The sequence below is a fragment of the Miscanthus floridulus genome, chromosome 1 (assembly GCF_019320115.1).
Source record: "Miscanthus floridulus cultivar M001 chromosome 1, ASM1932011v1, whole genome shotgun sequence".
In the NCBI taxonomy this organism is placed as follows: Eukaryota; Viridiplantae; Streptophyta; class Magnoliopsida; order Poales; family Poaceae; genus Miscanthus; species Miscanthus floridulus.
In genome coordinates, this window is record NC_089580.1 from 117,699,062 (window position 1) to 117,725,613 (window position 26,552).

At 44.5% G+C, this 26,552-nt stretch overlaps 2 protein-coding genes across 3 annotated transcripts; one reads left to right on the forward strand and one right to left on the reverse strand.

The window, feature by feature from the left end:
• The first annotated feature begins 9,500 nt into the window (after positions 1–9,500).
• LOC136491665 (uncharacterized) lies at positions 9,501–11,186 on the forward strand. Its single transcript, XM_066487938.1, has 4 exons — positions 9,501–9,767; positions 9,854–9,957; positions 10,043–10,127; positions 10,859–11,186. The coding sequence occupies exons 1-4, from the start codon at positions 9,558–9,560 to the stop codon at positions 10,946–10,948; spliced, it is 489 nt and encodes a 162-aa protein (XP_066344035.1). The 5' UTR covers positions 9,501–9,557; the 3' UTR covers positions 10,949–11,186.
• Positions 11,187–14,490: 3,304 nt separating this feature from the next.
• Positions 14,491–18,767, reverse strand: LOC136491673 (pentatricopeptide repeat-containing protein At3g24000, mitochondrial-like). Of its 2 annotated transcripts, none has more exons than XM_066487948.1 (3): positions 15,558–18,767; positions 14,937–15,472; positions 14,491–14,767 (listed from the first exon to the last, which is right to left on the reverse strand). In XM_066487948.1, exon 1 carries the CDS (start codon positions 18,389–18,391, stop codon positions 15,620–15,622), a length of 2,772 nt encoding a protein of 923 aa, XP_066344045.1. In that variant the 5' UTR covers positions 18,392–18,767; the 3' UTR covers positions 14,491–14,767; positions 14,937–15,472; positions 15,558–15,619. The 2 variants fall into 2 exon arrangements, with proteins under 2 accessions (XP_066344045.1, XP_066344039.1); XM_066487942.1 differs by having other exon boundaries at positions 14,937–15,475; positions 15,558–18,537.
• Between the last annotated feature and the right edge of the window lie 7,785 nt (positions 18,768–26,552).

Sequence of the window (26,552 nt, forward strand, 5' to 3'; positions counted from 1 at the left end):
CTAATGCCACTTGTGTCATTGCGGCTTTCTTGATGATTGACTTTGCTAGTCTTAAAGCCGACTCCACTCTTGTCACCAAAGTTTTTTTGAGTCTTTAACATATGGTCAAAGGTGACTTGAGAGTTGTAGCACCTCTCTAACTTGTTGCTCAATTTCTTCACTTCATTTTTGAGCTCATTGTTCTCCTTCAAAAGGTAAGTCTCACAAGACATAGAAGTAGAACAAGTATCTATATGTGAAGAGTATGGCATATCTAATAAATCATCACAAGAGGTGGATACATGCTTCTTACCTACATCACAAGGGTTAGCAACATTTTGCAATTTATCATTTGATCCATGTGATGAGCTCTCATTATTTTTAAGTTTCTTTATAAACACTTTAATGAGAGAAGCATGTTGTTCTAATAATTCATCATGAGATGCAAGTAGTGTCTCATGATTCAATTTAAGCTCATCAAGTGAAGATTTATAAGCATCAAGTAATTTCTTATGTTCTTCACAAGAGTTCTTTAGAAATGAGTTTTCATTTTCTAATTTCAATGTTTTAACTTTCTTATTTTCTAAAGACATGGTCATGCTAGCAAGTCTACTAACAAACTCATCATATGAATCAACATGATCAACCACATTATCATTTGATACCTTAGTGTCACCTTGTGACATGAAGCAATGTGGTGATGTAGATGGAGAGCTTGTAGTAGCATTATCATCATGGCTAGAGCATGAGCCATCATCATCATGATCACCACCAAGTGTGCTTGAGGTAGGATCTTTATGTGCAACACTTGTGGCATCATTATCAACCTTGTCAAGTGAGCTTGTTGTGGATTGATCATCATTATCCTCACTTGACAATGAGGTGGAGCAATCTTCCACAATCACCAAATTGTGGTTATGCTCAACACACTCATGTGACTCCTTCTTGGGCTCATCCTCCTTAAATTTTTCATCATCCCATGTGGAGGAATCACCGAAGGTGTCCTTGATGGAGTCTCATATCTCACGAGCGGTCCCCTTGTAGTTTACTTGCTTCATCAAATCAAAATGTAAAGCATCCAATAGAAAACAACAAGCATGTGCATCAAATTCATAGAGGACTCTTTGAGCTTTGGTTAGAGTTCTATAATCCAAGACATGGGAGAGACCACTAGTGACAACCCACCAAAATTTAGGTCCCTTTGCATGAAAATAATCAAGCATATGATTTTTCCAAAGTGCAAAGTTAGTGCCATTAAAAATGTGATTCTCACAACCATCTAGCCCATTAGGTGCCATCCTCTCGGGTCGGTGAAGACCACAAATGAGAGACCGGGCTCTGATACCACTTGTAAGGTCGAGATGGCGGACTAGAAGGGGGGTGAATAGTCTTTTCTAAAACTTAATCACGTTGGCTAACCGATTGAAAGCTCTAGTTTGGTTTTTGTTAATTGATGAAACCCTAAGTGCTAACCTAGTTTATCAAGATGATTATGAGATAGGTAGCACTACTCCAAGTGATGAAGCAATGATGAAGATCATGACAATGGTGATAGCGTGGTGATGATCAAATGCTTAAACTTGGAAAAGAAGAAAGAGAAAAACAAAAGGCTCAAGGCAAAGGTATAAAATGTAGGAGCCATTTTGTTTTAGTGATCAAGACACTTAGTGAGTGTGATCACATTTAGGATAGATAGCCGTACTATTAAGAGGAGTGTAACTCGTATCAAAATGCGGTTATCAAAGTGCCACTAGATGCTCTAACTCATTGCATATGCATTTAGAATCTAGTGGAGTGCTAACACCCTTGAAAATATTTGTGAAAATATGCTAACACATGTGCACAAGGTGTTTGCAGGGTTGAGATTTGGAAAAATGAAATGTCTATTTTCTATTGCGCCGGATGCAAAATTCTTGGTGGTTGGCACATTTGAGCAAGGGTGAAGAAGTTAGAGTTGAAATGGAGTTGGTCGAAATGATGCTGGCGTCGGTCTACTGACCGGACGCTGGGTCACTCAGCGACCGGACGCTGAAAGGCTGTGTCCGGTCGAGCTGTCAGATGGCACAGTGGGTAGGGTTGAGCACCGGACGCTGGTCTGCGTCCGGTCAAGGTGGACCGGACGCGTCCGGTCGAAAAAACATGCCTCGGGGAGCTTACTAGAAACGACCGGACGCTGGGGCTTCAGCGTCCGGTCAGTTTTGACCGGAGCGTCCGGTCAGCTTCGTAGCCGTTGAAATCTGACGAACAGCGTTTGAAGCTGGTGACGCGTGGCGTCCATCGGGTGACCGGACGCTGAGGGCCAGCGTCCGGTCGGTATGACCGGAGCGTCCGGTCAGAGCATGTTTTGCCCAGTGAAGGGGTACAACGGCTCTATTTGATGGGGGCTCTATTTATAGCCCCATGGCCGGCTCAAGGGATAACTCTTGCACATTTTCATTGACATAGCATCCTTGTGAGCTTAGCCAAAGCCCTCCCACTCATCTTCATCATTGATCCATCATCATTGTGAGATTGGGAGAGAATCCAAGTGCATTGCTTGAGTGATTTCATCTAGTGGCACTTGGTATTCGTGTTGCGCTGCGGATTTCGCTTGTTTCTCTTGGTGGTTGCCACCACCTAGACGGTTGGAGCAGCGGTGAAGGATCGGCACGAGTTGGTGATTGTTCGTGGCCGTCTTCGGTGATTGTGAGGGGAGTTGTACCTTCTCCGGCGGAGCGCCGAAAGGTAACTCTAGTAAATTGCTCGTGTCATTGAGTTACCTCACTTGTGGGTCGGTTCTTGCGGTGTCCAATCGTGTGGACGAGGTTTGTGAAACACCTCTTAGCCGCTGAACCACCAAGTGTTGGTCGACACAACGGGGACGTAGCGTGTTGGCAAGCACGTGAACCTCGGGAGAAAATTGATTGTCTCTCTTCTTTGTCATTCTCCCGGTGATTGGCTATATATTCATCTTGTGATTGGTTCATCCCCTACACATCGGTATAATCACTCTACTCACTCATTTACATTCTTGCAAACTAGTTGATACAAGCTCTTTAGTGTAATTAGAATTGAGAGCTTGCTTTATTATTTACATTCATCTAGTTGAGCTCTTTAGAGTAGCAAGGTTGAGAGCTCTTAGTGAGTAATTACATAGCTAGTTTGTGTGCCTAAGTATTCATTGCAACTAGAATTGTTGGATAGGTGGCTTGCAACCCTTGTAGAGCTAGAGCAAGTTTGCATTACGCTATTTGTCATACTAATCAAATTGCTCTAGTTGATTTATAGATTTTTAAATAGGCTATTCACCCCCCTCTAGCCATATTAGGACCTTTCACCGATACAAATGCGGAATTAAAACTATCGGTATAGCCAAGACTATACCCCACTATATATGTTCACTAGCACCTTGCAAAGATAACAATTATGCAACAAAGGTGCCGGGCTAGCTAGAGCTCTCCTAATCAATTCTAGGAGCAAGGTCACACAAACCTATACCACTAGTACTTTAAGCTATGAGGGAGCTCCTACCTATGCTAGTAAGCAAAAGCACAAATCAAACTAAGCTTACTAGCAATGCTCAATAACAAGGCAACCAATGCCTAATTAGAGAGCACAAATACTTAGCTACACAAACTAAGCAATGTGACTAACAAGGTTACTAAAACCAAATTAGCCACGCAAGGGAGCTACTTCTATGCTACACAAACAAGAAGGTAATTAGCAAGCTACACAAGCTATCTAATTACAAGAGGAACTACACAAGCTTAATATGTATAAAAGTAATTGCAAGCTTGTGTAATGGGGATGCAAACCAACGGGAAGAACAAGGTTGACACGATGATTTTTCTCCCGAGGTGTTTGCCAACACGCTAGTCTCCGTTGTGTCGACCGCTCACTTGGTGGTTCGGCGGCTAATTAGCATCACCCGCTAAGCCCACACGTCGGGCGCCGCAAGAACCTACCCCTTGAGTGAGGGTAGCTCAATGACACGCTTTACTAGAGTTGCTCTTTGCGTCTCCCGCGGGGCGAGCACAATGCCCCTCACAAGCACTTCTCCGGAGCGCCGCACAAGCTTCTTGCGGGCTTCAAAGGAGACCACCACCAAGCCATCTAGGAGGTGGCAACCTCCAAGAGTAACAAGCACCATCGGCTTGCAACTCGATCACCTAGTGCCACTCGATGCAACCTTACGATGCAATCGCACTAGAATCGCTCACTCACACAATCGAATGATCACTATCAAGTATGTGTGAGATGGAGGGCTCCCAAGCACTCATAAGCATGGACACTAAGTCCCCTTAGGTGCTCAGCACCAGCCATGGCTGAAGGCCACTTCTATTTATAGCCCCAAGGGCTAAACTAGCCGTTACCCCTTCACTGGGCAAAAATCGGGCCGACCGGACGCTCCGGTCGTGTTGATCGGACGCTGGACCTCAGCGTTCGGTCACCCGTAGACGACCACGTGTCCCGATTCCAACGGTCACTCGACCTGACCGGACGCAGCAACTTCAACTGACCGGACGCTGAGCCTCCAACGTCCGGTCGTTTCCAGTAAGCTCCCCGAGGCGTATTTCTTCGACCGGACGCGTTCGGTCCATCATGACCGGACATAGACCAGCGTCCGGTGCAATACCCTCGGTACTGTGCCGACCGACCAGCTCGACCGGACGCATGCTACCAGCGTCCGGTGCTTTTAGACCCAGCGTCCGGTCAGTTGACCGACGCCAGCGTCTTCGCGATCAACTCGTTTTCACTTCTAACTTCTTCACCCTTGCTCCAATGTGCCAATCACAAGAATTTGCATCCGGCGCAATAGAAAATAGGCATTCTATTTTCTCAAAAGCGCCAAATCCTAGGGACCCAAACCCATCTCATTCCTGCAAACCACCACCTCCTTTGTAAATGTGCCAACACCACCAAGTGTACACCACCATGTGTATGTGTGTTAGCTTTTCACAATCATTTCCCAAAGGATGTTAGCCACTCAACTTGCCACGCCACTCGATCCTAGCGACGATGCAAAGTTAGATCACTCGAGTGGCACTAGATGACCGATATGCAAACAAGTTTGCTCCTCTTGATAGTACGGCCATCTATCCTAAACCCGGTCATAAACTTCTCTACACACCTATGACCGGTAAAATAAAATGCCCTAGGTTATACCTTTGCCTTGCGCATTCCATTCCATTTCCTCCAACATCGATGCAACACATGCACCAACACGATCAACACTGATATGATCCACTTCATATCATCACGTGATCATATTGGTTCATCGATCTTGACTTCACTTGCCCTTCACCGTTGTCATCGTCCATCGGCGCCAAGTCTTGCTCAAGCTTCACCGCCACGCGGTCCATCACTCCAAAGCCTTCGACTTGCCCTTCACGCTTGCAACCGGTCCATCAAGCCAAGTCTTGTCTTGATCTTCTCCACCTTGATCACATGACTCAATGTCATGTCTCATGTGCATTTAAGCTCATTCATCATCACATGTGTGAGCTTTGCAACATCTCCAAGCCATTTTCACCTTCATGGCATATGTTGCTCACACACATGTACCTGTGGACTAATCACCTGTGTATCTCACATAAACACAATTAGTCCACCTAGGTTGTCACTCAATTACCAAAACCACATAGAGAACTTTCACTACCTCTTCTTGTTCATGAGGGAAGGATCTGTTGTAATAGCTCTATGAATTCCTCCTTTGAAGGGCTCTTCATCCTCACTATCACTACCAGTGGTGGAGGGAAGGGGGCTGAGGGGGGCTAGGCAACCCCAACATTTCTATGCCCCCATAATACACTCCTTAGTTTGCTACTTAACGTTCCAATTATCTAGTTAATGATGATATTTGTACTTAAATTTTTTTCTCTAATAGCATTTAACATAATTAAAAATTGGTCTTTTGTTATTTTCTCCACCTCCTTTGTTTCTTTTATTTTATTATTTGCCTATCAAACATCTAGTTTGCCCGCACAGTATGCTCTTTAATTAGTTTTGTTAAATGTAGTTAGTGCTTTTTTGTTTGCTCTCCCTCTAATCTAGTAAAAGTATTGGTCAAACTAGTAAAGTTTTGGTCGATGCTTTGACTCTCCAAAAAAATTAAAATAACTTATAATTTAGAACTGAGGGAGTATCATTATCATGGCCAAAGGAAGAAAAGCAACTTTTATAAGCATTTTGTCAAGGGCAGAAGAAGGGAAGGAGGCCAAGCACGTATGGAGCCCCAACTATAATTAATATAATAATTGGCCTCGCCGAGCACGAGCATGACCTCCAGCACTCTACAGCCTGTTCGGTTGGCTGGTTCGTATCGTTGCTGGTTCGTGAAGAAATACGACTGACTGATTTATGTGAGAGAAAAATACTGTTGTGGCTGAAAAACACTGTTCACATAAACAGTGTCCAAATGGGCTGGCCAGCCTAGCCATCCAGACAGCCAGCACCAGCCGAACAGGCTCCTATTTCTTCCACCGAGCCTGACCAGCCGATTGCCCACGGGGGTGAATCGGACGAATTTGTCGTCCACCTCACCCACCCCCACCCCTGTGGCAGAGGAGGAACATGCACTACACACGGGGGTTGACAGCTGAGAGGCTGACAAAAAGGGACATCGCACCCCGCCGGCTGGACTCTCAATCTCTCATTCCGTCGTCGTCTTCCCCCGTCGGTGTCCCCCAACAGCTTGCTCTACCATCAATTCGCGGCCTCCCCCCATCACTGCTGACTTGACATCATTGGCATGATGCGACGACGAAGGAGCTCTTCAGGGCCTGTTTTAGTTCCCAAAAAGTTTCTCAAAAAATACTACAGTAGCCATCATATCGAATCTTGCGATACATGCATGGAGCATTAAATGTAGACGAAAAAAAACTAATTACACAGTTTGGTTGGAAATCGTGAGACGAACGTTTTGAGCCTAATTAGTCCATGATTGAATACTAATTGTCAAATAAAAACGAAAGTGCTACAGTAGCTAAATTCCCAAATTTCGCAAACTAAACACAGCCTCAGACCACAAACCATACTAACTGCGACAGTGCTTGTTTAGTTTCCAAAAACTTTCCCAAAAAATGCTACAGTAGCTATCACATCGAATCTTGTGATACGTGCATGGAGCATTAAATATAGATGAAAAAAAAACTAATTGCACAGTTTGGTTGAAAATTGCGAGACGAACGTTTTGAACCTAATTGGTCCATGATTGAATAATAATAGCCAAATTCCCAAAATTCGCGAACTAAACGCAGCCACACAGGCAAAACATTCGTACTCCTTCCCATGAAACGTGTTTTCAGGTGGTGTTCAGGTTCAGGGGTAGAGTGGCGGTATCACATCGGATATTTTACATGGGGTGTCGCATTAGGTATTTGGATACTAATAAAAAAATAAATTACAGAATCTATCAGTAAACCACGAGATGAATTTATTAAGCCTAATTAATCTGTCACTAGCACATGTGTTTTATAGCATTTTATTATCAAATCATGGACTAATTAGGCTTAAATGATTCGTCTCGCAAAGTAGTCGCAATCTGTGCAATTAGTTATTTTTTAGTCTATATTTAATACTCCATGCATGTGTCTAAACATTCGATGTGATAGGGTGTAAAGTTTTGAGGAGAAACTAAACAAAGCCTTAGAGTAAAAAATGCACGTGGTTTTTAAACATTTTCTATATCTTTTATTTGGGTCTAAACGATCGGGGTAGGTTCTTCAACTTTTTCGAGTGATTCATTCGAAGTTTGCTCTTCAAATGAACTACAAACAATACAGGCGGCGAATGATCACATGTATCTCAATAAGAATATGAAAAAAAGATAGTATGCACCATGCATTTCACTCTTTTTGCTATATAATAATGTAACTGTAAATTTTTTTATATATTTATTTATTGTTAGGTGTTAATGTATCTTTTTTTTATCAAAGGTGTTAATGTATCTTTGGTAAACTTGATAAAACCTAGTTTTTTACTTATAAAATAAAACTAGTAAAGGTATCTTGCATTTTAGAATATATTTTCCTCTATCCTAAAAAATGTAAATTCTATATTTAAACTAAGCCAAATTTTCTTAAGGTTAATTAAATTTATAGAAACAATATCAACCCTTCTTGGTAGTGGTACAAGAAGAGTTAGCGACAACAAGAATAGGAGCACAAATAGATTCATAAAAAATATCACAAGTTACTCCTACACTTGCTATTTTAATAGGCTCCTTTTGTGCAAGAAGAAAAGAGTGAGCCTCCTTCAACTTTTCATGAGTTTTAAGAGTAGCCAAGTGCTCCTCAAGGGATTGATCAAGGGCCTCGTGCCTCTTGCACAATTACTTGAACTCCTCCCTCTTCTTGTTTATGAGGGAATGGGTCTGTTGCACTGGCGGAGCCAAGGGGGGGCTGGCAGGGGCCATGCCCCCCCCCCCCCAATGTTTCACAACAAAAAAATTAGTAGTATGACTTAATATTTTTTATTTATATTAAGAGGGAGATTATATAAAATTCTTGTCATTTATACCTATTAATATCTTCTAGATAATATAATTATACAAAACACAACTAGATAATAAAATTATCGCAATGAAAAAGACCGAGCCGGCCCCCCTAAGTATAATTCCTGACGGCCGGCCCCCCCTGAGTATAAATCCTGGCTCCGCCACTGGTCTGTTGTAATCCTCACTATCACTACCAGTGGTGGAGGGAAGGGGGCTGAGGGGGGCTAGGCAACCCCAACATTTCTATGTCCCCCATAATACACTCCTTAGTTTGCTACTTAACGTTCCAATTAGCTAGTTAATGATGATATTTGTACTTAAATTTTTTTCTCTAATAGCGTTTAACATAATTAAAAATTGGTCTTTTGTTATTTTCTCCAGCTCCTTTGTTTCTTTTATTTTATTATTTGCCTATCAAACATCTAGTTTGTCCTCACAGTATGCTCTCTAATTAGTTTTGTTAAATGTAGTTAGTGCTTTTTTGTTTGCTCTCCCTTTAATCTAGTAAAAGTATTGGTCAAACTAGTAAAGTTTTGGTCAAACTCGTGATGCTTTGACTCTCCATGAAAGTTGGAATGACTTATAATTTAGAACTGAGGGAGTATCATTATCATGGCCAAAAGGGAGAAAATCAACTTTTCTAAGCATTTTGTTTTTCAGTTGATAGTCATCCGGTTGGTTGAGATTGTACTGATAAGTCTATAAGGCTAGTAGGATGTAGTCTCCTTAGCTTCAACTCACCATAAATAACATGAAATCCAACTATGTTAACGAAAGGTGGCCTTGTAGTAGAAGATAAAATGTAAAACAATTACTACAATCGATGTAGAATAAACAGGCAAAATCTACTGCAGCATGTATCAACGAAGGATTAAAGAAAAAAAACAGTTTCAACAGTTAAGCAAAGATAACAACACCCTTTTGCGGTGGCGGGTCTAGGCTGAGGTGAGACAATCGGGCCAAACCAAATGAAACAGGCCCTTGTGCCCAAAGTTCGATGGGCTCCAAAGCAAAGAATGGATCAACATGGCATAACGAAATGGAGGAACCCTAGGCCCGCCAAACACACACACAGAAAACTGAGACAGAGAGGTGCAGATCGATGCGGCGGTGGTGGTGCGCCGCCGGCGGCTTCGGCCGCCGCGTCGTCTCGTCGTCCACCTCCGCCGTCGCCTCCCATGCCCGTCCGCTGCCGCTACTCCTGATACCTAAATCTCCCTCCTTCACCGTCCCTTTCTCCTTGTCCTGTCGCAGGCACCACTCTCTCCAGGGGTTCTTTCACCCGGCCATCGCTTCTTCCTTCGGCCCTCCGGTGAGCTTTCGTCTCGGCTCATCTCATTTGGTTTGATTTTCTACCGCCTTATAATGCTGATTGCCTGCGTGGACGGTGTCGCGTAGTCGGCGCATCATCAGCAGGTGCGGCACTACGCCAAGGAGAGATCGCGCGCGCCGCTCACGCCCACCAAATCCAAAGTCAAGAAATACAAGATCAAGGCCCCCTCGTAATCGCCCCATTCTTTTCCCTTGTGCCTTCCTTACCTTCTCGGCGGGCACCTCAGGCAGCTAATTTTATGCTTTTATTGCTAGGTCCATGAAGTTTAGATTCAGAACCATGAAAGACGGACAGGTCCGCAGGTGGAGGGCCGGCAAGCGCCACAATGCACACCTCAAGGTACATTTTCAGACTATTTTAGTGACCATGTTTTTCTTTACCAATGACAGCAATGCTACTAGCTTGACGTATTGACTGGTATTGATTGCCATGCACTGTGAACCACACCAAACTGAACACTGCGTTCAGCAATCCTCTTATTATTTGCACCATGAAACTAAATTGACTTGTCTGTACAGTTCACTAAAGTAGAACATTGGAGTGAGTGGCACAGATTTTCAAATCTAGCATATTGAGTGCCTTGATAATTGTATTGGCAGGAATGATTTTCATTTACTATACTATTTAGTTAAACAAAACATGCTTTCGAATAGGTATTCAGTACAGCATAATTGGAAAATACCTGTATTTGATGGAATCATGGAATATATATCTACTAGTTTCTCCTATTATGTGATATAGTGTAATTGATCTCCAGCACAAATCAAGTTGAGCACTTCATAGAATATCTATTCCTTGCCCTGCAACTTGAAGCAGTAACTTGTCTAATTGTTAACAAAGTACACTGAATCTACTTAGGCTGCATTTTCTGTTGTAGACCTGTAAAGTAGAAGCATACTCATTTCCAGTCTATTTTGATTCTTCTTTGCAATTGTGAAAACTGTCAGAGCACATTCACACTCTTGTCTTATAAAGATAGTTGGCATTGCTCATAATTGCATTCACCACTAATGCATTTATACATCATAAAGTTGGTTAAACGTTTTAATTTGTGAATCGTGGTGTTTCAGTCTAAGGCGGCCAAACGAAGACTTCGGAAACCAGCCTTGGTGCATTTGGCCTATGCAAAAGTTATAAAGAAGCTCAACTTCTGTGGGTAGGAAATGAAGAAAGACATAGCAGAGTTTGGCATGGAAAACTAGTTAACTGATACTGACTGCCAACCGCTGCATCTCGATTGTAAACGCTGGAGTCTCCATGGACTAAATACTTGCTTTTGTCATATGATGCATTGTATTCAGATGCTGTGCTCTCATTATCTCATCTGTTCAGACACTGATAAGAAGCCGTTTGTTTTCTGCAAATGTAGCTGATATAAATTTGCACTGCATTCTGTTATGCACACAATCGGAGAGAAACTCATCATCAGAGTATAGTTCGGAAATAGCTGCCAGCAAATAAAAAGCTCTGGAACATCCAGTGGCTATATTTTTTTGTTGGTAGTTTTGATGTGGGAATTTAGTGGATAATTTGCTACTTTTCTGAAGCTGTGCCCAGTAAAGTTTGTTACTATGGTTGTGTTGGTTTTGCAGTGATGTTACTGCAATCCTTTTGGTACGGAGCCTTCTGGTGGGATATGAATGTTATTTCTGGATATGGAATTGGTGCGGAAGACTATCTAAAGAGGGACTAATGCATTCTGTGAGATGGAAGTGACAGATTGAGTTTATGAATTTGCAAATTAATATGTTTAGTCATCCTAGACAAGTTAATTTTGAGAGTGTTTCTTCAGCTCCAGTTGTTTTGATTTTGAGCACGTATCTAACAATCATCCACAGTAGAAGAAATCTGACTACGGCGGCCTTTTCCCCTCTTGGTAACTACATTAACAGGTCAGGGATCCTTCAATTTAAAAATGAAAAGGCAAAATAAAGGCTACCTGTAGAGTGAAATAGGCAGTACTAGATGCTGCATACACAAGAGACTAATGAAACTGTAAATAAAAAAAATCAGGATAGGATTTGTAGGTGCAAGTCGGAGGCACGCGAGATGTTAGGGTGCAAACATGTCCAGGAGGCCAGGATAGGCTCAGAAGACAACACCATGATTCAGCAGCAGCCCGGATTGGTGATAGGTTATCCATGTCGAGCACCTCCTTGATCAGCTGGTGAATTGGTGATGGTCACTGGTCGTGACAAAAAAAAAAAAAAACTCGACCTACGGGATAAGACAGCTCCGGGCATTGTGCTTAAGAAGAAGATATTCTCATACAGGTCGAGAAAACCCCCGAACATTTATCCCACCCATACACAGCGGCACCGTAGCCCCCGTGAGCTAGGCTAGCCTTAGATCTGTGCTTTGGCGTGGAGCAGATGATGAGGATTTTAATATAAGAAATGAGTGTCTTCATCAATTATAATATGCAATGGCATTTATTCATGTGAGAGCTATATATTTAAGATCTAATTGTTTATGTAAGTATGTTCCTATGTGTATATGTATGACTAATTCTTTATTGCCCTATGTATAATTGTGCAACTTTGTGTATGACTCAGCTTGCACTTGGGAAAAAAAGGTAGCGTGAAACTATAGTATTTATAGTTCTGTATGCGTATTTACTACTAAAGTGTAAAACGTTTAAACCATACAATACAATCAATATAAACCATAAACGGATGGTTGCTAACCGTTTAGAGTTCAGGATCTAGCGTCTAGCATATCAACGCAGCTTTTGGTTAAGCTGCGCTGGTCAAGCTGGCGAGCGTGTTGCACTGCAGGGCCCAGGGTGGTTGTGGTAAGGTGTATTTGTGTATAGAGATGAAAACGAATCAGACAATGCCTCTCATATCCTAGTATGCTTTTCTTTGTCAGTTCGCATAGGAGCGGATAATGCCTCCCATATCCTAATTTGCCCTTTGTCGGATTCATATCGGAGCAGATAATACACGATGCGAATGCGGATGTGAATGTAGATTTTTTCGGATGTCGGAAATGGTACAGAGATAGAGCAAAATCAGATCGGAGACAAAATTGAATAGTAGAGTAATATGTGCATATGTAGAAAATTATATATTTCTCAAAAATTAATTTTAAAGAGCCAACAGCAAGCGATAGACAATAATTTGTCATTGACACTTTATTAGCAATGTATTGACACAAATGTTAATTTATTAGCAATAAGTAATCGGACTTGCTAGCGCCTGGACGTCCGATCCGGGCGCTAGCGTCCGGACGGTGCCCGCACAGGGAGCTCGCGAGCGCCTAGCGCGTCGGGCTCACGAGCGAGCGCACCTGCAGTGGGCTCGCGCCACCCCAAACGTCGTCCACACCGCCAGCCGCTTCCCACGCGAATCCCATGTGCAACACCCGATCTACTTTTGAAACATCCAGATGCAACAGTAGCAACACACTCCCTCAGTCCCGTTTTAATAGCCGTTCTAGCACTGCAGTAAAATGCCTACATTCACTGTCACGCAACGTCCTCTAGGTCCAAAGAATCTTCGTTGCACCAGGTTGAAAACTAAAATGACTATTAAAACGAGACAGAGGGAGTACAAAAGAAGACAGATGGAACACTTGAAACAAGTGTCTGAAACATTTACGAAAACACCTGAAAAACATTTGAAAATCATTGCAAATATATGCAACATCTAGATGAAACACTTGCAAACATACGTATGAAACACTTAAAACACTTGAAACATATGCTTGCAACATGCATGTATATGCAACATTCAGATCTACTTTTGCAACATCCAGATAAAACACTTGCAACATACGTCTGGAACAGATAAAACATTTGGAACATACACTTGAAACATACGTGTATAGCCATTACAACATGTGCAACATCCCGATCTATTTTTGCAACATTGATATACAACACTTACAACATACCTCTGAAACATCTGAAACACGAAACATACTCTTGCAACATGCAGTTTTCATCCTTCTTTCCGTACGACGCAACACAGAGTGAGGGAACGACCAATTCCAGAAATCTACATCCTAACCACCGTCATCGTAGCCAATACTAGGGGAGTCACCCCTGCTAGGGGACTCGCCTCTACTGGGGGAGTCACCCCTACCCAATCTTGTACGCATCACTGCTGGAGACCGTCATCGAGGGAGGCAGCAGGCCGGGCGCCATGGAGACAGAGGGAAAGACAGATTGGTCACCACTCCTAGCGTGAGTTGCCACCAGAGAGGGACGGAAGCAGGCGAGGGCGCGATGCAGAATGGAAACCACACACATCAGTCGGTGAGCACGGTGGAGAGGGAAGAAGCCATGCGGCGGTGCTCAAGTATGGTGGAGAGGAAGGATGAAAGTAGGCAGGCGGTCGGGCACAGCAAATAATGCCGCGTCGGAGGGGTCACCGTGGACCATGCCACGACAGCCAGAACTCGATAAGTGGATGCTATGGTTTGGTCTTTGTTTCTGGTGTGGATTGACTGAACGATTCTCAGTTTTTTTTTTGAGGAAATGAACAATTCTCAATTAAGCAAGCGTCCGAGCTTAAGCATTTCCAATAAGTAATAACAGACAACAAGTTCTCAATTCAAAAGTTCAAAACATAAAACAAACCCATCACAAAATAAGAGTTCTCAACTAACAAGCGTTTTTTAAATCCTGAATTCATCTAGTTATTAGACTAGTGATAGAAATTATTGGATATCCTATTTTAAACGTCGCTACACAGAATTTGCATATCCACCGGATTTTTTCAATTCCATATCCTACTTCGCATCAGTACACAATTAGATTAGGATTATCGGTATCTCGCATGGATATTAAAAGTTTTTCTTCATATCTTTAATATTCGGATTAGGATCAGAGCGGAGAACTATCCACACACTTTCATCCCTAGTCATGTAGTCGTGTATGTGATGACGAGCATGCCCTCCGCCTGTCCGAGGGCACCACCACCGGTGTGGCCATCAGCGCGGGGATGAACACCACCTTCGGCATTTGGTTCTTCCTATGACACCATAGGATATGATAAGCTTATATGTCATGCGATCTCTTCTTATGACACCGTACCATGCACGTGCAATTATGTTAATGCAAAGTATAATAAACTAAAAAATGATCATGCAAAGTACTAATAATATGATACAGGTTCTTTCCAAAAAAAAAATGATAAAGACCTTCGCACTATTGCCGGGGAATGAGGCTGAGGAGCCATAGCCATGTCCAGGTTGCTCGTCCAGTATGGGACCTCATCTTCCCTCTGGACGAAGCTGGAAGCGCACAGCTGTGGCTGAGGACCGGATATGGGTTTAGCGTTGAGGAATTGGTAGTCCCTTTGCCTCAGGATGTTCTGTGGACACAAGGCAGCATGATCTCAAGCACCTATGCATCATGGATTCTGATACTATCGGTGTCAAGCGCAGCCATTATTGCTTTCCAGCATGGGCCGCAGCCACCATTGCCGTGCACCAGCTGCCGCTGCAACTGTAGTGCGCTTCATCATGATCGTGTCAACGAAGTACAATCGGCCTTACATCAGCAGCTCCTCTTACTCTGACAGATGATGGGGGCACCATGAGTCCATGAGTCCATGACCCATGGGCGCAGACGGTTGGGGCAGGAGTGGCTGGCAGTTGATGGTGGTGAGGCCTGGACGACGTCCGAGAGGTCACCTTGGTTGGCCGGCGACAGCCAAAAGAAGTTGCACATGATACTGCTACAATATTATGGATCGATCACAATCCTAATTCAGGAATCAATATATTGCTAAAAGAAATTGAAAGAGGCGAAATAGTTACCCAGAAGAACTAGTAGAGAAATTGACAAGCAGGGATCGATTTGTAATTGTTGTATGACTATCTCACCAAAAATCTGAACATGAGCATGACCCATGTTTGAATTGGTGGAACCTGTAAGGATCTCTCAGAACAATTTCCCTGTGAAAAACCATGCTAACCAGCTTAAATACCAAATGGCAGTCTGCACAGACCCTGAGATTCTTGAATATCCTTATTGTAGATCCTTCTGGCACAACAAGAAGCCCATATGCCAATGCAAGCTTCTCGCTGTGGTTCCAAAGGTTCTGCTCTTTTTGCTCTTCATCCGTATCATGTAGTGCAGATGAGGTATCAGCGACATAACCTACTTCTCTGAGCTTTAGCAAGATTTCATCCAACTTAGCATAGATCTGTTCTGCGCACATATGACTCCGGTCACCTATACCAAAGGTGCTCACCTCATTCTTCAACTTAAGCCAGCTGCAGGCAGGTCTTTTGTTTAACTTAATACTCTTCATGTGACTTCTCAATTTGTCAACATCTAACCATCTTGCATTTGTAGCATATAAGTTTGACAAAAGAACATAAGCTGAGTCATCAAATGGGTCCAATTCAAGGAGATTCTTCGCCGCTTTCCTCCCAATATCCAGATTTTTGTGGGTTCTACTTGATGACAACAAACTCCTCCATATTAGGTCATTTGGCAAGACTGGCATTTCATCAATAAATTTTTCTGCCTCTGCAAATCGTCCCAAACGCCCAAGGAGATCCACTATGCAAACACAATGTTTAATTCCAGGAGAAACACCAAATGTAGGTACCATAGAGTTATAGTAATGCATGCCCTTGTCTATTAGACCAGCATGACTACAAGCTGAGAGGAGAGCAACAAATGTCACATAGTCTGGCTTTTGCCCCATTGAGACCATGTGCTTGAACGTATCCTCAGCTTCCTTGAAACAGCCATATCTTGCATAACCTGATATCAATGTGTTCCAGCATTGCGTAGGCCGACAGGCAGGATCAGGCAGCATTTTCAACATACAATCCATCTTTCCACATTTCCCATACATATCCACTGCAGCATTAACAACGTGACTATCATAATCTAGCCCGCTTTTCACACTAAGGCCATGGAGCTGCATGCCTTCTTCTAATGATGCCAAGCTTGCACTGGATGACAAACATTCAGCTAGACAAAAACGATCAAGTTTATTTCCAGCATGCCGTGAATCCATGACGAGCTTTAGAGCTTCCTCTCCGCGGCCATGCCGTACATTGGCAGCTATGATGGCGTTCCAGGAAATGGCACTTTTATTGTTGATTCTGCAGAATATATTAGTACTAGATTCTAAATCACCACAGGTTGCATACATTGTGATCAATGAGTTTGTAATGTACTCATCTGATAATAATCCAGTCTGTGTTATGTAAGCATGCAGTGGCATTCCATAACTGTGCAAATCACCTGAAGATTTAAATGTGCCCTGGAGATTTATCATTGTGATATAATTTGGCTTTATCCTGGTACTCCTCATCCAAGAAAACACACGCATTGCGTTTGCAACATCCTCCAGTGTTGCATAGCCCCCAGTAAGCACATTGCAACTAACAACATCATAACATGGCATTGACTGAAATACTCTCTCCGCTTCTTCCATAGAATTGCATTTACTGTACATTGTCAGAAGAGAATTACCAATCAGTAGGATGTTCTGAAGACTCCGCTGCAATATCATGGCATGAATTGTTCTGCCATTCATCAAGGCTTCTGGACTTGAACATGCTCCTAGAGCACTGGAAAATGTCATGTAGTTTGGTGGACCTTCATCAGTTTGGAGTAACTGATCCAATGTTTCCAATGCTGCAACACAGCTATTACTCTGCACATAAGATGAAATCATAGTGTTCCATGATATTACATCCCGTCTGCTCATGTTCCAGAACAGAGACTCTGCCTCATCCAATTTCCCAGCTGCAGAATACATATTAACCAGGGCATTAATAAGTGGAACAGAAGAATGCAGACCACTGGTGACACACAGGGAGTGAATCCCACTTCCCAGGGCAACAAGATCCGATGAGGCACAGACAGATACCAAGCTGCACAGAGTCGTCACATCAGGCCTCACTTCACCATGACGCATATCTGAAAGTACCATAAAGCATTTGCTGTAGACTTCTTCATGCGAGTACATGGATATCATCGCGTTCCATGATATACGGTCACGCTCCTCCGTCCGATCAAAGAGCCTCTCCGCATCCTGCACCCTCCTGAGGTTCCCAAACATGGTGATAAGCGAATTTGCCACTGAAACATGGGTCAGAAGGCCAGAGACCACGACATGGGCTGTGACCTGAAGCCCAGTCGCCTCATCCTCAAGTGACCCACACAAGCTGACCACCGTAGCCAATGCATTCGCATTGCACATAACCCCTTCCTTCCTCATCCGACGATAGGCTACCAATGCCTCTTCCATGCACCCGTTTGACGACAATGCCACCATGAGCGCTGTCCAAGAAACAACGTTCCGCTGAGGCATCTCCCAGAACAGTCTCTGGGCATTCGAGACGAGCCCACGGGAGCCATAGAGGTGTAGGAGCGCAGTCCCGATGTAGACGTTCCCCATGAGCCCCGCCTTGTGAGTGAGCGCGTGGATGGCGGCGCCGCACGCCGCGCCCTCCTGCCAGCCCCGGTGCTCGCAGGCCGTGACGAGGCTGGCGAGCGCGAAGCCGCTGAGCGGGACGTCACGCTCCCGCATGACCCGCAGCAGGGTGAAGGCCGTGGATTCGAGGCCGCAGCGCACGCAGCCGGAGACAGCGGTGTACCAGGAGGAAGACGTCCGGTGCGGCATCTCATCGAACAGGTGGAGGGCCGCAGCAGGGGAGGAGCCTTGACGGAAATAGAAGGCAAGAAGGGTGTTGCGGTGGAAGGCACTGAGCGGGAGAGCGCGGCGGATGGCGAGGGCGTGGACGGCGCGGGCGAGGAGCGGGTGGTTGGCGAGGTGGGAGAAGCCGGTGTGCGGGAACGCTGCGATGGCTGGGTGCGGGTGGGTTGCGAGGGGGTGGAAGGGCGACGACGCATGTGGAGCAGGAGGCAGGGGCACGGAAGGATGCGGTGGTTCGAGGGGGCATGGAGCCGCGGCGGCGGAGAGGCGGCGCGCGGCGAGGCGTGGCCTCGGCCGCGGCCGCGTTGTGGCGTAGCGCCTGGCCAGTTTCGTTTCCTTTTCCCTTTTTCCGTCAAAAAAAAAAAAAGGAGGGAGAAGTGAAGAAGAATCCGTATATCCGTCCGGTCCTCCGTGCGATAGGAAACCTCGAATCGCGCGGCCCACGGAGCCCAGCACGGCATCTATACATCTATATAAAGAGCGTGCAACCGCCGGCCTTCCGTCCGTCTCACAGATCACTGTTACCGGCCTTCCGTCCGTCTCACAGATCACTGTTACCGGCACAGCGAACACGCGCCCGTTTTCGTGATGAACAGTAACGGGTTTCTGTGAACAGTGACGGGTTTTATGAACAGTACCGGGCTACTATGAACAGTAACGGGTTTTTATGAATTTTTTTTTATCGGCACAATACAGATCTTTTTTCCCCCACTGTTACCCGCGCAAAGCGCGGGGTCACCTGCTAGTGACCCATAAAATCGGACAGCAAGTCAATGAACAGCGTGCATCTGCAAATGATGTTTTTTTGGCGAGAAATCTATAAATGATGTATATGTATACATTATCAAAAAGCTGAGATACAAATTATCTGTTACACCTAAAAAAATATGAAGAATTTTACTATAGCATGGCATGCAGGAAACCCACCACCACCATCTGACCGCACGTTCCATTTTGGGAAACCTGATCCCACTGTTGGGCAAAGATAAATTTGAACCAAACACCACCAGAGGAATAAATCAACTCAATTGAGTATTCATTTCATATTGAACAATGTATGTCAGATGGTGTATTTATACAGGTCCTAATCTTTATAGTTCCTATACACTTACTATAATACCTATGCTATGAAGAAATACAACACCTATAATTACCAGGGACAAATTGGTCATTACATGTTCGACTTCATACTCTTTCTATCCTGAAATGATCTTGAAGTCTATCATCGATAGTTTGTCTTCGTGCCTTCAGAACAAGACAACTTCATCTCGTTTTTCCTTGATGGCAAAGTATGTAAGATGTCTTCGCCCTCTTTTTTTTTTTTTTTTTTTTTTTTTTTTGCCTTGGCAACATGGACTGTTTGGCTTCGTTATTAATCAATTCTGAAGTTTTGGGGGGCTGTGTTTACCTGAGGATAAATCCCCAACCGTAGCACATCGTGGCCGAAGTTCTACTTCAAAGGTCTAAATCCCGCGAAGTTCTCACTTAGAACGAAGGTAAAATGCTATCCCCGAACTTCGGAGTTGGCCTTATAACCGTTAGGAAGTGAACATTTATTGTCTTTTGAATTTTAAGGGTCTAATTTGTCTGGCGGAAGCTGAACGGTCGTGTTTGACCAAAACTGCATATATATATACTATGCCTGTTGTCCCTATTTTTATCGCTTTGCTGAAGACAGAAGGTGCTACTAGTTTTTTTTTACTAAAGCGAAGCCTTTTTACGCGGAATGATTTTCGCAAAGTCTTCTTGCCTCTTTGTCTATTTTAAGAGTAAGTTTTATTTTGCTTTTGTTTGCTTTGTCCCTCTTTTGAATCAGAGCTTCTTGAAGATGATACCAAGTCATTAAGATTTGGTAAAACTTTGGTGACTGAGGCGATTTTGTAGTCACTTATTGATAATAAGAGGACCTTGGAGAAGGATCTTGCTAGGTTGCCAAAAGATGAGACAGTTCCGCTACCAGAGCATGATGAATGTGTTGTGTTCAAAGATTATTTTACTGTTGGTCTTCGTTTCCTGTACAAGTTTTGATAGGAAATTTCGCAACATTTGACTCCTAATGGTGTTTCAAAGATTGCTTTGTTTAATCAAATGTGAATCCAGATATAAAGGCGTTTTGCTCTCTTCATGAAATGCATACTCACTTCAAGAACAAGATGGTTAATGGAAAAAGGTAATTAAATATTTTGGATGCAACAGCTTTAAGCCTGTTCACGGAGGTAAACAAATTGCTCATGCTTCAAATTCTTTCATTTAGGTGGTGTCGGGGTCATAACCCCAGGGTGTCTCAAGGCATTGATTAGTTAGCAGGCCACGCGGCCCGCAATATCTCAACTAGCGAAGCCCCGAACGATCAAGGCCCAGCTAAGCCAAGCAGAACAGGCCCGACGCTAAGGCCAGGGTCGGCCACGACCTCTTCTTAGCCACACAACGCGCAAGAAACTCATGACCTCTCTGCTGTCCCAACCCCTGGGAGAAACGGGGAGAGGTCGAGCATAGCCAGATGTGCCTGCTCTGACAAGAATAAGCATGCCGCATTGACCCCGCAAGGACCGAGGGGGACAGTAGTCACCTCGGCCCGATCAGATGCCATCCCTGCACCACACAGTTTAGACAAGACAACACGGCACGGCGGTGACGACCGATACAATAACCACCGACCAAATACGACCCGACAAGACGCAAGTACGATCCCACCCACTACGGGATGGGAACCACGATGAAGCCCTTGACTTAGAGGCCATCCAACCAGACCGATGGGAGCCACGACCCCAACAATCAGGATCGTGGCCCTCAGCTCCACAAGCCATCCAGGCGACCGATAACCCGGGGGCGACTACCAACTCCTGTACGGCGTCCCAGGAAACTAGGAGATGATGACGAAGACCACGGTGGAGAACACGTCGCACAGGACGACTAGCGAACCACTAGCATGCCTATAGTGCTGCCACGGTCGACACAGTAGCACCACGCCACACCATGCCACGACGTGGCCACAAAACCATGACGATACAATACACGGACATGTACCTCAAGATGGCGTAGCTTGCTAGCTAAGATAGCTAGGCCCTCCCTCAGGCTCACGACCCTTCGGTCGGAAGAACCTACTGATTTGTATATGCCTTGGCCCCGACTCTATATAAGGGCAGCCATGGCACCATCTCCAGACATCCTCTACCATTTTACTCATTCTCCATCGTAGCAAGGCTCCTAGAGCTTCCCTCTGGGCAGTCCATCTCTTAGCTCTAGCTCTTCTTCATCTTCCACCATTCTTGCACCCTCCATTGTAAGAACTTCAGAGCATTCAAGTGAGGAACACGCACTCGATCATCTCTAAGATTAGACGTAGAGCTCCTATGGCAGAACTGCCTAATCTAATGCCTCTCAGGAGTACTTATCTTCCATTAGACACTAAGTACTCAAGAGAGGATACTAAATTACGCAGTTCCGTCGAGCACACCCCAAGGGAGAACTCAAAAATCCATATTTTTCCATCAGGATCATAAATGAGAGAATACAGCTTACAACATTCTTAAGTTATTTCTTACATCACTTTATTACAGTAATAGAATATTACCTCAATTGATTATAACAGCGGAATATAACAATGTTATCAGAGTTACAGAGGAAGCAAAGATTAATTTAATGACATGGTGGAGCATTAACGTAGTGGACATTTATATACAAGAGATGCTGGTAGATTTTACATCTTTTCTTATAAAAACCTTTACTGAGGGTTATAAATAAACACTACGGTCATAGCAGGAAGGAATCATCTCTGAGCCCACCAAGAGGTTTTCACACATAAGAGTCAGCTCTAAGTATCCTCCGATCACCTGCAACAGGGGGAATAAAACCCTAAGTACTCGATTGTACTCAGCAAGACTTACCTGACAGGAGGAAAATAAAAGACTAAGGATATGCAAGGCTTATTTGTCTTGTGGGTTATTGTATCTGCGGAAGCATTACTAAACATGCGTCCTTATATTTAATTTTATTAGCAGTCATCATTAGTTCATTAACTAACCATTCTATGTAAGCACCTATGCTACTTTCAAGCACGTGGTAAGTAATCAGAACCATTTTATCACCTTTCAAGTTCTAGTACTTACTACGGTGCTAGACCATAGCCAAATCGTACCATCTCACAGAAACGATGATTCGTGAATCAATGTATCTCAGCTGGGTACCTCGAAACACACACTCTGTTTGCACCCCAGGCACAAACAAGACCAACCCATTCCACTCCTATCGAGGGGTCTAGGCCCTTGTCTAAACTTGGACTCCAAGCCCCCACACTTGAGACCCGGTCTCAGCATGGTGCTTAGACCTCCACCTTTTCTCGCCTCCAATCAGTCTGTCCAGAAAGAGCCAGAACCCACACAAGAGCGTAACGAGCCTTCCCGCTCCCATAAGCAAGTATGTGCTTAGGATAATAAGTCTGTGACCTGACTACCATCCACAGCAATGAACGGTCCTCAATCAACATAGGCGGAACAAGTGCAACCCGAGCCTCGCTCGAATGCCTAACCAAGTCCAGATCCAAAGTACCATTCCGTCTGGTCTCCAATTATCATTCATATATATTCCATATGATAGTAATATAGTAACAACAATAATATCTTTCCTATCTCTCGCGAGTGACAGGTAATCACTCGATATCTACCGGGTCCTAAAGCAGAGCAATCTACACGATCCTGACATACTAGTAGGACTCATAGGATAAGGATATATATATGCAAATGGTTTCATTCAACTCCTTAAAACTTAATGCATAAGCATAAAATAAAGTGCAGAATAATAGGGGTTATGCACCGGGAGTTGCCTGGGTAAGATATAACCAAAAGTTAGCATTTCATCATGGTGATATGATCATCAAGGCACCATCCTTTCTGCTACTTTGACCATCTCCATGATCCATTGTTGTTCCTATTATGATATACATGGATGCAACGCAGAGTCATAAATAATCAACGGCAACTGAAACTCTTAAAAATACGATTACGCCTCGCAAGCTAACGAGATAGCTCTAATAACTAACATGCTAGGCTACGTATCCATGTTGTCGAATAAGGCATTATTTTCCAAAAAATGTTCTAGTTTTAAAATCCCAAGGTGTTTCGGCATTCTATTGATTAAATATATATTTTTGAACTAGGGCTCATTTAGCTACCTTAGCAAACTAATTATTATGGAGCTACAAAAATTATAGTGAGCACCTAATAATGTTAGAAATTTACTGTGAAAGTTTCAGAGCCAACACTATCACTAATTTATCACAAAAATTCCTACAAGTTTATATCTTATAATATTAAGCATCTTAAATTAATTAGATAACTCCTGAAAATATTATAAAACTATGTGAACATAATAAACTAGTAGATAAATCATGATTGTAGGAATCTAACAAAATTAGTTTCATAATTTTTGGTTAACTACATTATTTTATATTAAATTTACAAGTTTACCTTAGAAACTAAATTATAAAATGCTTTAGAAAACAAAAAGGGCCAGTGGCAAGCATTCGGCCTAGCAGCCTGGCTTGGCCAAACGTGGAACGCAGCATGCGCAGCAAGCCAGCCTAGCAAGCGGCCCAATGTGAGACCCCTCGCGCACTAGCTATTTTATAGAAAAGACCTTGATCTATCAATTTATTATGTGGCACTATGCGCATTATTCCTACCGTCAGTAATCTTGCAACCAAACCCTCGGATGTTTTCACCTTTACCACGGGGAGGTCCTTGGAAACTCCGCGCGCGCCGGCGCGGTGGCCGACAGCATAAGGCGGTTACACCGAGCAAACTAGGCTCGCTACGAAGGAAGTAAGGAGCTGACCACCATCTATAGCGGAACGCGTAAGGATGGGTGGCGGTTAGTGACTCAGAGGCGCACTGTCGCGAGCTGCAGCGGCGAGCGTCTATCCACGGTGGTGGCGTGCCTGTTTTGATGAACCTACGTACGCTCAGCATAGTAGTGGTGGTGGATAAGCATCAGTGGCTCACCATTGTGCATGCCCTACTAACGGTTGAAGCAGGGGAGTGCTGCGATGGTCTGGCCATGTGCGACCCACCGGGGCAGCGGTGCTCTAGGATGGACACCCATGTATCACCACGTCTCTAGTAAGCGCCCTAGGCAAATGGCGTGAGCACCAGATAGAGGAGGTCAAGGCGAGCTCATGGATACAAACAATTGAACCAATTTGGACCTTACCCCAATTTAACTAGCACGGCGGCGCACCTGGCAGGTGTCGAGAAAAATGCCAAATTGGCTGCCAGTAGTGCTCGGTTGCGCCAAGGTGAGGGTCGAGCTGCTAGCTGGCTTTCCTGTCTAACTTCTGGAACATTGAATTGAGGTGTGGTGCCCCAAACCACACGTATTTGTCGTACGAAGTGAGGCAATTCTGTTGGCGACAAGGGCAAGCGTGAGCGGTAGCTCTTCGAGGCTGTGCCTGCTTTGGTCGAGGCTACGGTAATGAAGCAAGGTGTTTGCATAGGGAAGACTCAGAGAGAGAGTGTCATGGAGCACCGTGATGGGACTGCTCAGCCAAGGCGGGATGCGGGCGGTGACAGTGAAACAGCGATCGCGCGCGGGGCCATTTCACAGGGCCTATTGTAGACTAGGCCCAATCTTCCAAAAGGTATGATAGCGTCGATTGGTGGAGACTCAACATTCACAATCTAGGCTTCGAACCAAGACTGATTCGGAGCCCCACAACCGTTACACCACTGCTCTGTTGGTTATCAACCACGCGAACACGATTGACCTCACCGAGAAGGCTTTCCTGCAAGCGAATCGAGAACACAAGTAAGAACGGGATGAACGCAATCTAAAATTGCAAATAAATATGAGGCTTATGAAAATAAGAAAGAGTTCAAGTCTTTATTTGAAAGGACTAATCGCCACAGGCGAACAAGATCAAGAACTGGGGCCCTGGTTCACAGCAAGCAGCCTTGGCGGTACAGTTACAGCAAAACGATGTCTGTTTCACAAGGAAATCAAGAACTAAACAAAACCCAAACCCTAAAGAGAGCGACAGCTGATATTTATAGAGTCTTGGGCGTCACCCCCCTGGACGCGCCCCCTAATGGGCTCAAACACAATACACGGTCCAATGGACCAAAAGACGGTGTCGTAGCACCCTGACAGATTCTGGATGCTGACTTGTTTTGACGATTCCTGTCGATTTCGAAGGGATTTTGATGTGAGACCAATTGGGTTGGCTTCCTTACCAAATTAGATTTCCAACCATATGTGGATCATCAAAAACGGAGTCCGGATGCGTCCTGGGTGACCAGTTTAAGAAAGACTAGTCCTAGAGGCCGAGACGGACTCGAACTTGATTTGGGTCTCCACCTTGGTGACTCGAACCGGATGAGCTTCGGGCCTCCTTCTTGCTTAGAACACCCTCGCTGATCTCCTTGGTCTCCATATGGTTCTCCAAGCATGGTCATATGTATAGAGGTCATGTCCTCATCAGGGCCGGTGCAACAAAACGACACAAGAGAGGGCAGTGACACCGCGACATGACATTAGTGCGATGTGACCATGGAGGCAGGTAGTGGCTTGGCAAGTAGGTGATTCAAGCGACGGAATGAGTGCCATGTCGGCTAGACGAAGGCTGCCGTGACATCGGCTTGGCCAGCAGTGAGGTGGGGCAGCAGCGCGTCGGCCAGCAGCTGCATGGTGATGACAGCGGCCCGCTAGGGTTAGCCACGGCTAACCCATGGTCAGACAGGACGAACTGGCTCAGTTCCACGGCGCATAGAACACGGCCAGCCGTGCAAGGTGACCATGCGCACGGGCCAGGCACATGACGTGCATGAATTTTAAAGTGAAGCAAAAACTACTAACGATCATAAGTGAGGCCTAGCTAATTCCCCTATCCTATAGTCAACATTATCAGTGACCTAGCAAAGCCATCACCATGGCCAGAGAGCAACCAGAAAGGGGGATAGGAGGATGCCAACCTGAGCTCATCGCGCTGAACGCTAGTTCATGAACAGAGCACCAACAACGTGGTTTACAGCGCGTTTCAATGAAGTTTGGGGAATTTTTACGAGAGCCACATGACACCCAACATAACAACCACCTATGCCATGCTCAAGTATTCACTTTGATGCAATCAACAATA

Coding starts and splice junctions, on each gene's coding strand:
- LOC136491665 (XM_066487938.1), top strand. CDS start 9,558: ATGCGGCGGTGGTGGTGCGCCGCCGGCGGCTTCGGCCGCCGCGTCGTC. Junction 9,768..9,853: donor CTTCTTCCTTCGGCCCTCCG/GTGAGCTTTCGT, acceptor GGTGTCGCGTAG/TCGGCGCATCATCAGCAGGT. Junction 9,958..10,042: donor TACAAGATCAAGGCCCCCTC/GTAATCGCCCCA, acceptor TTTTATTGCTAG/GTCCATGAAGTTTAGATTCA.
- LOC136491673 (XM_066487948.1), bottom strand. CDS start 18,391: ATGCCGCACCGGACGTCTTCCTCCTGGTACACCGCTGTCTCCGGCTGC.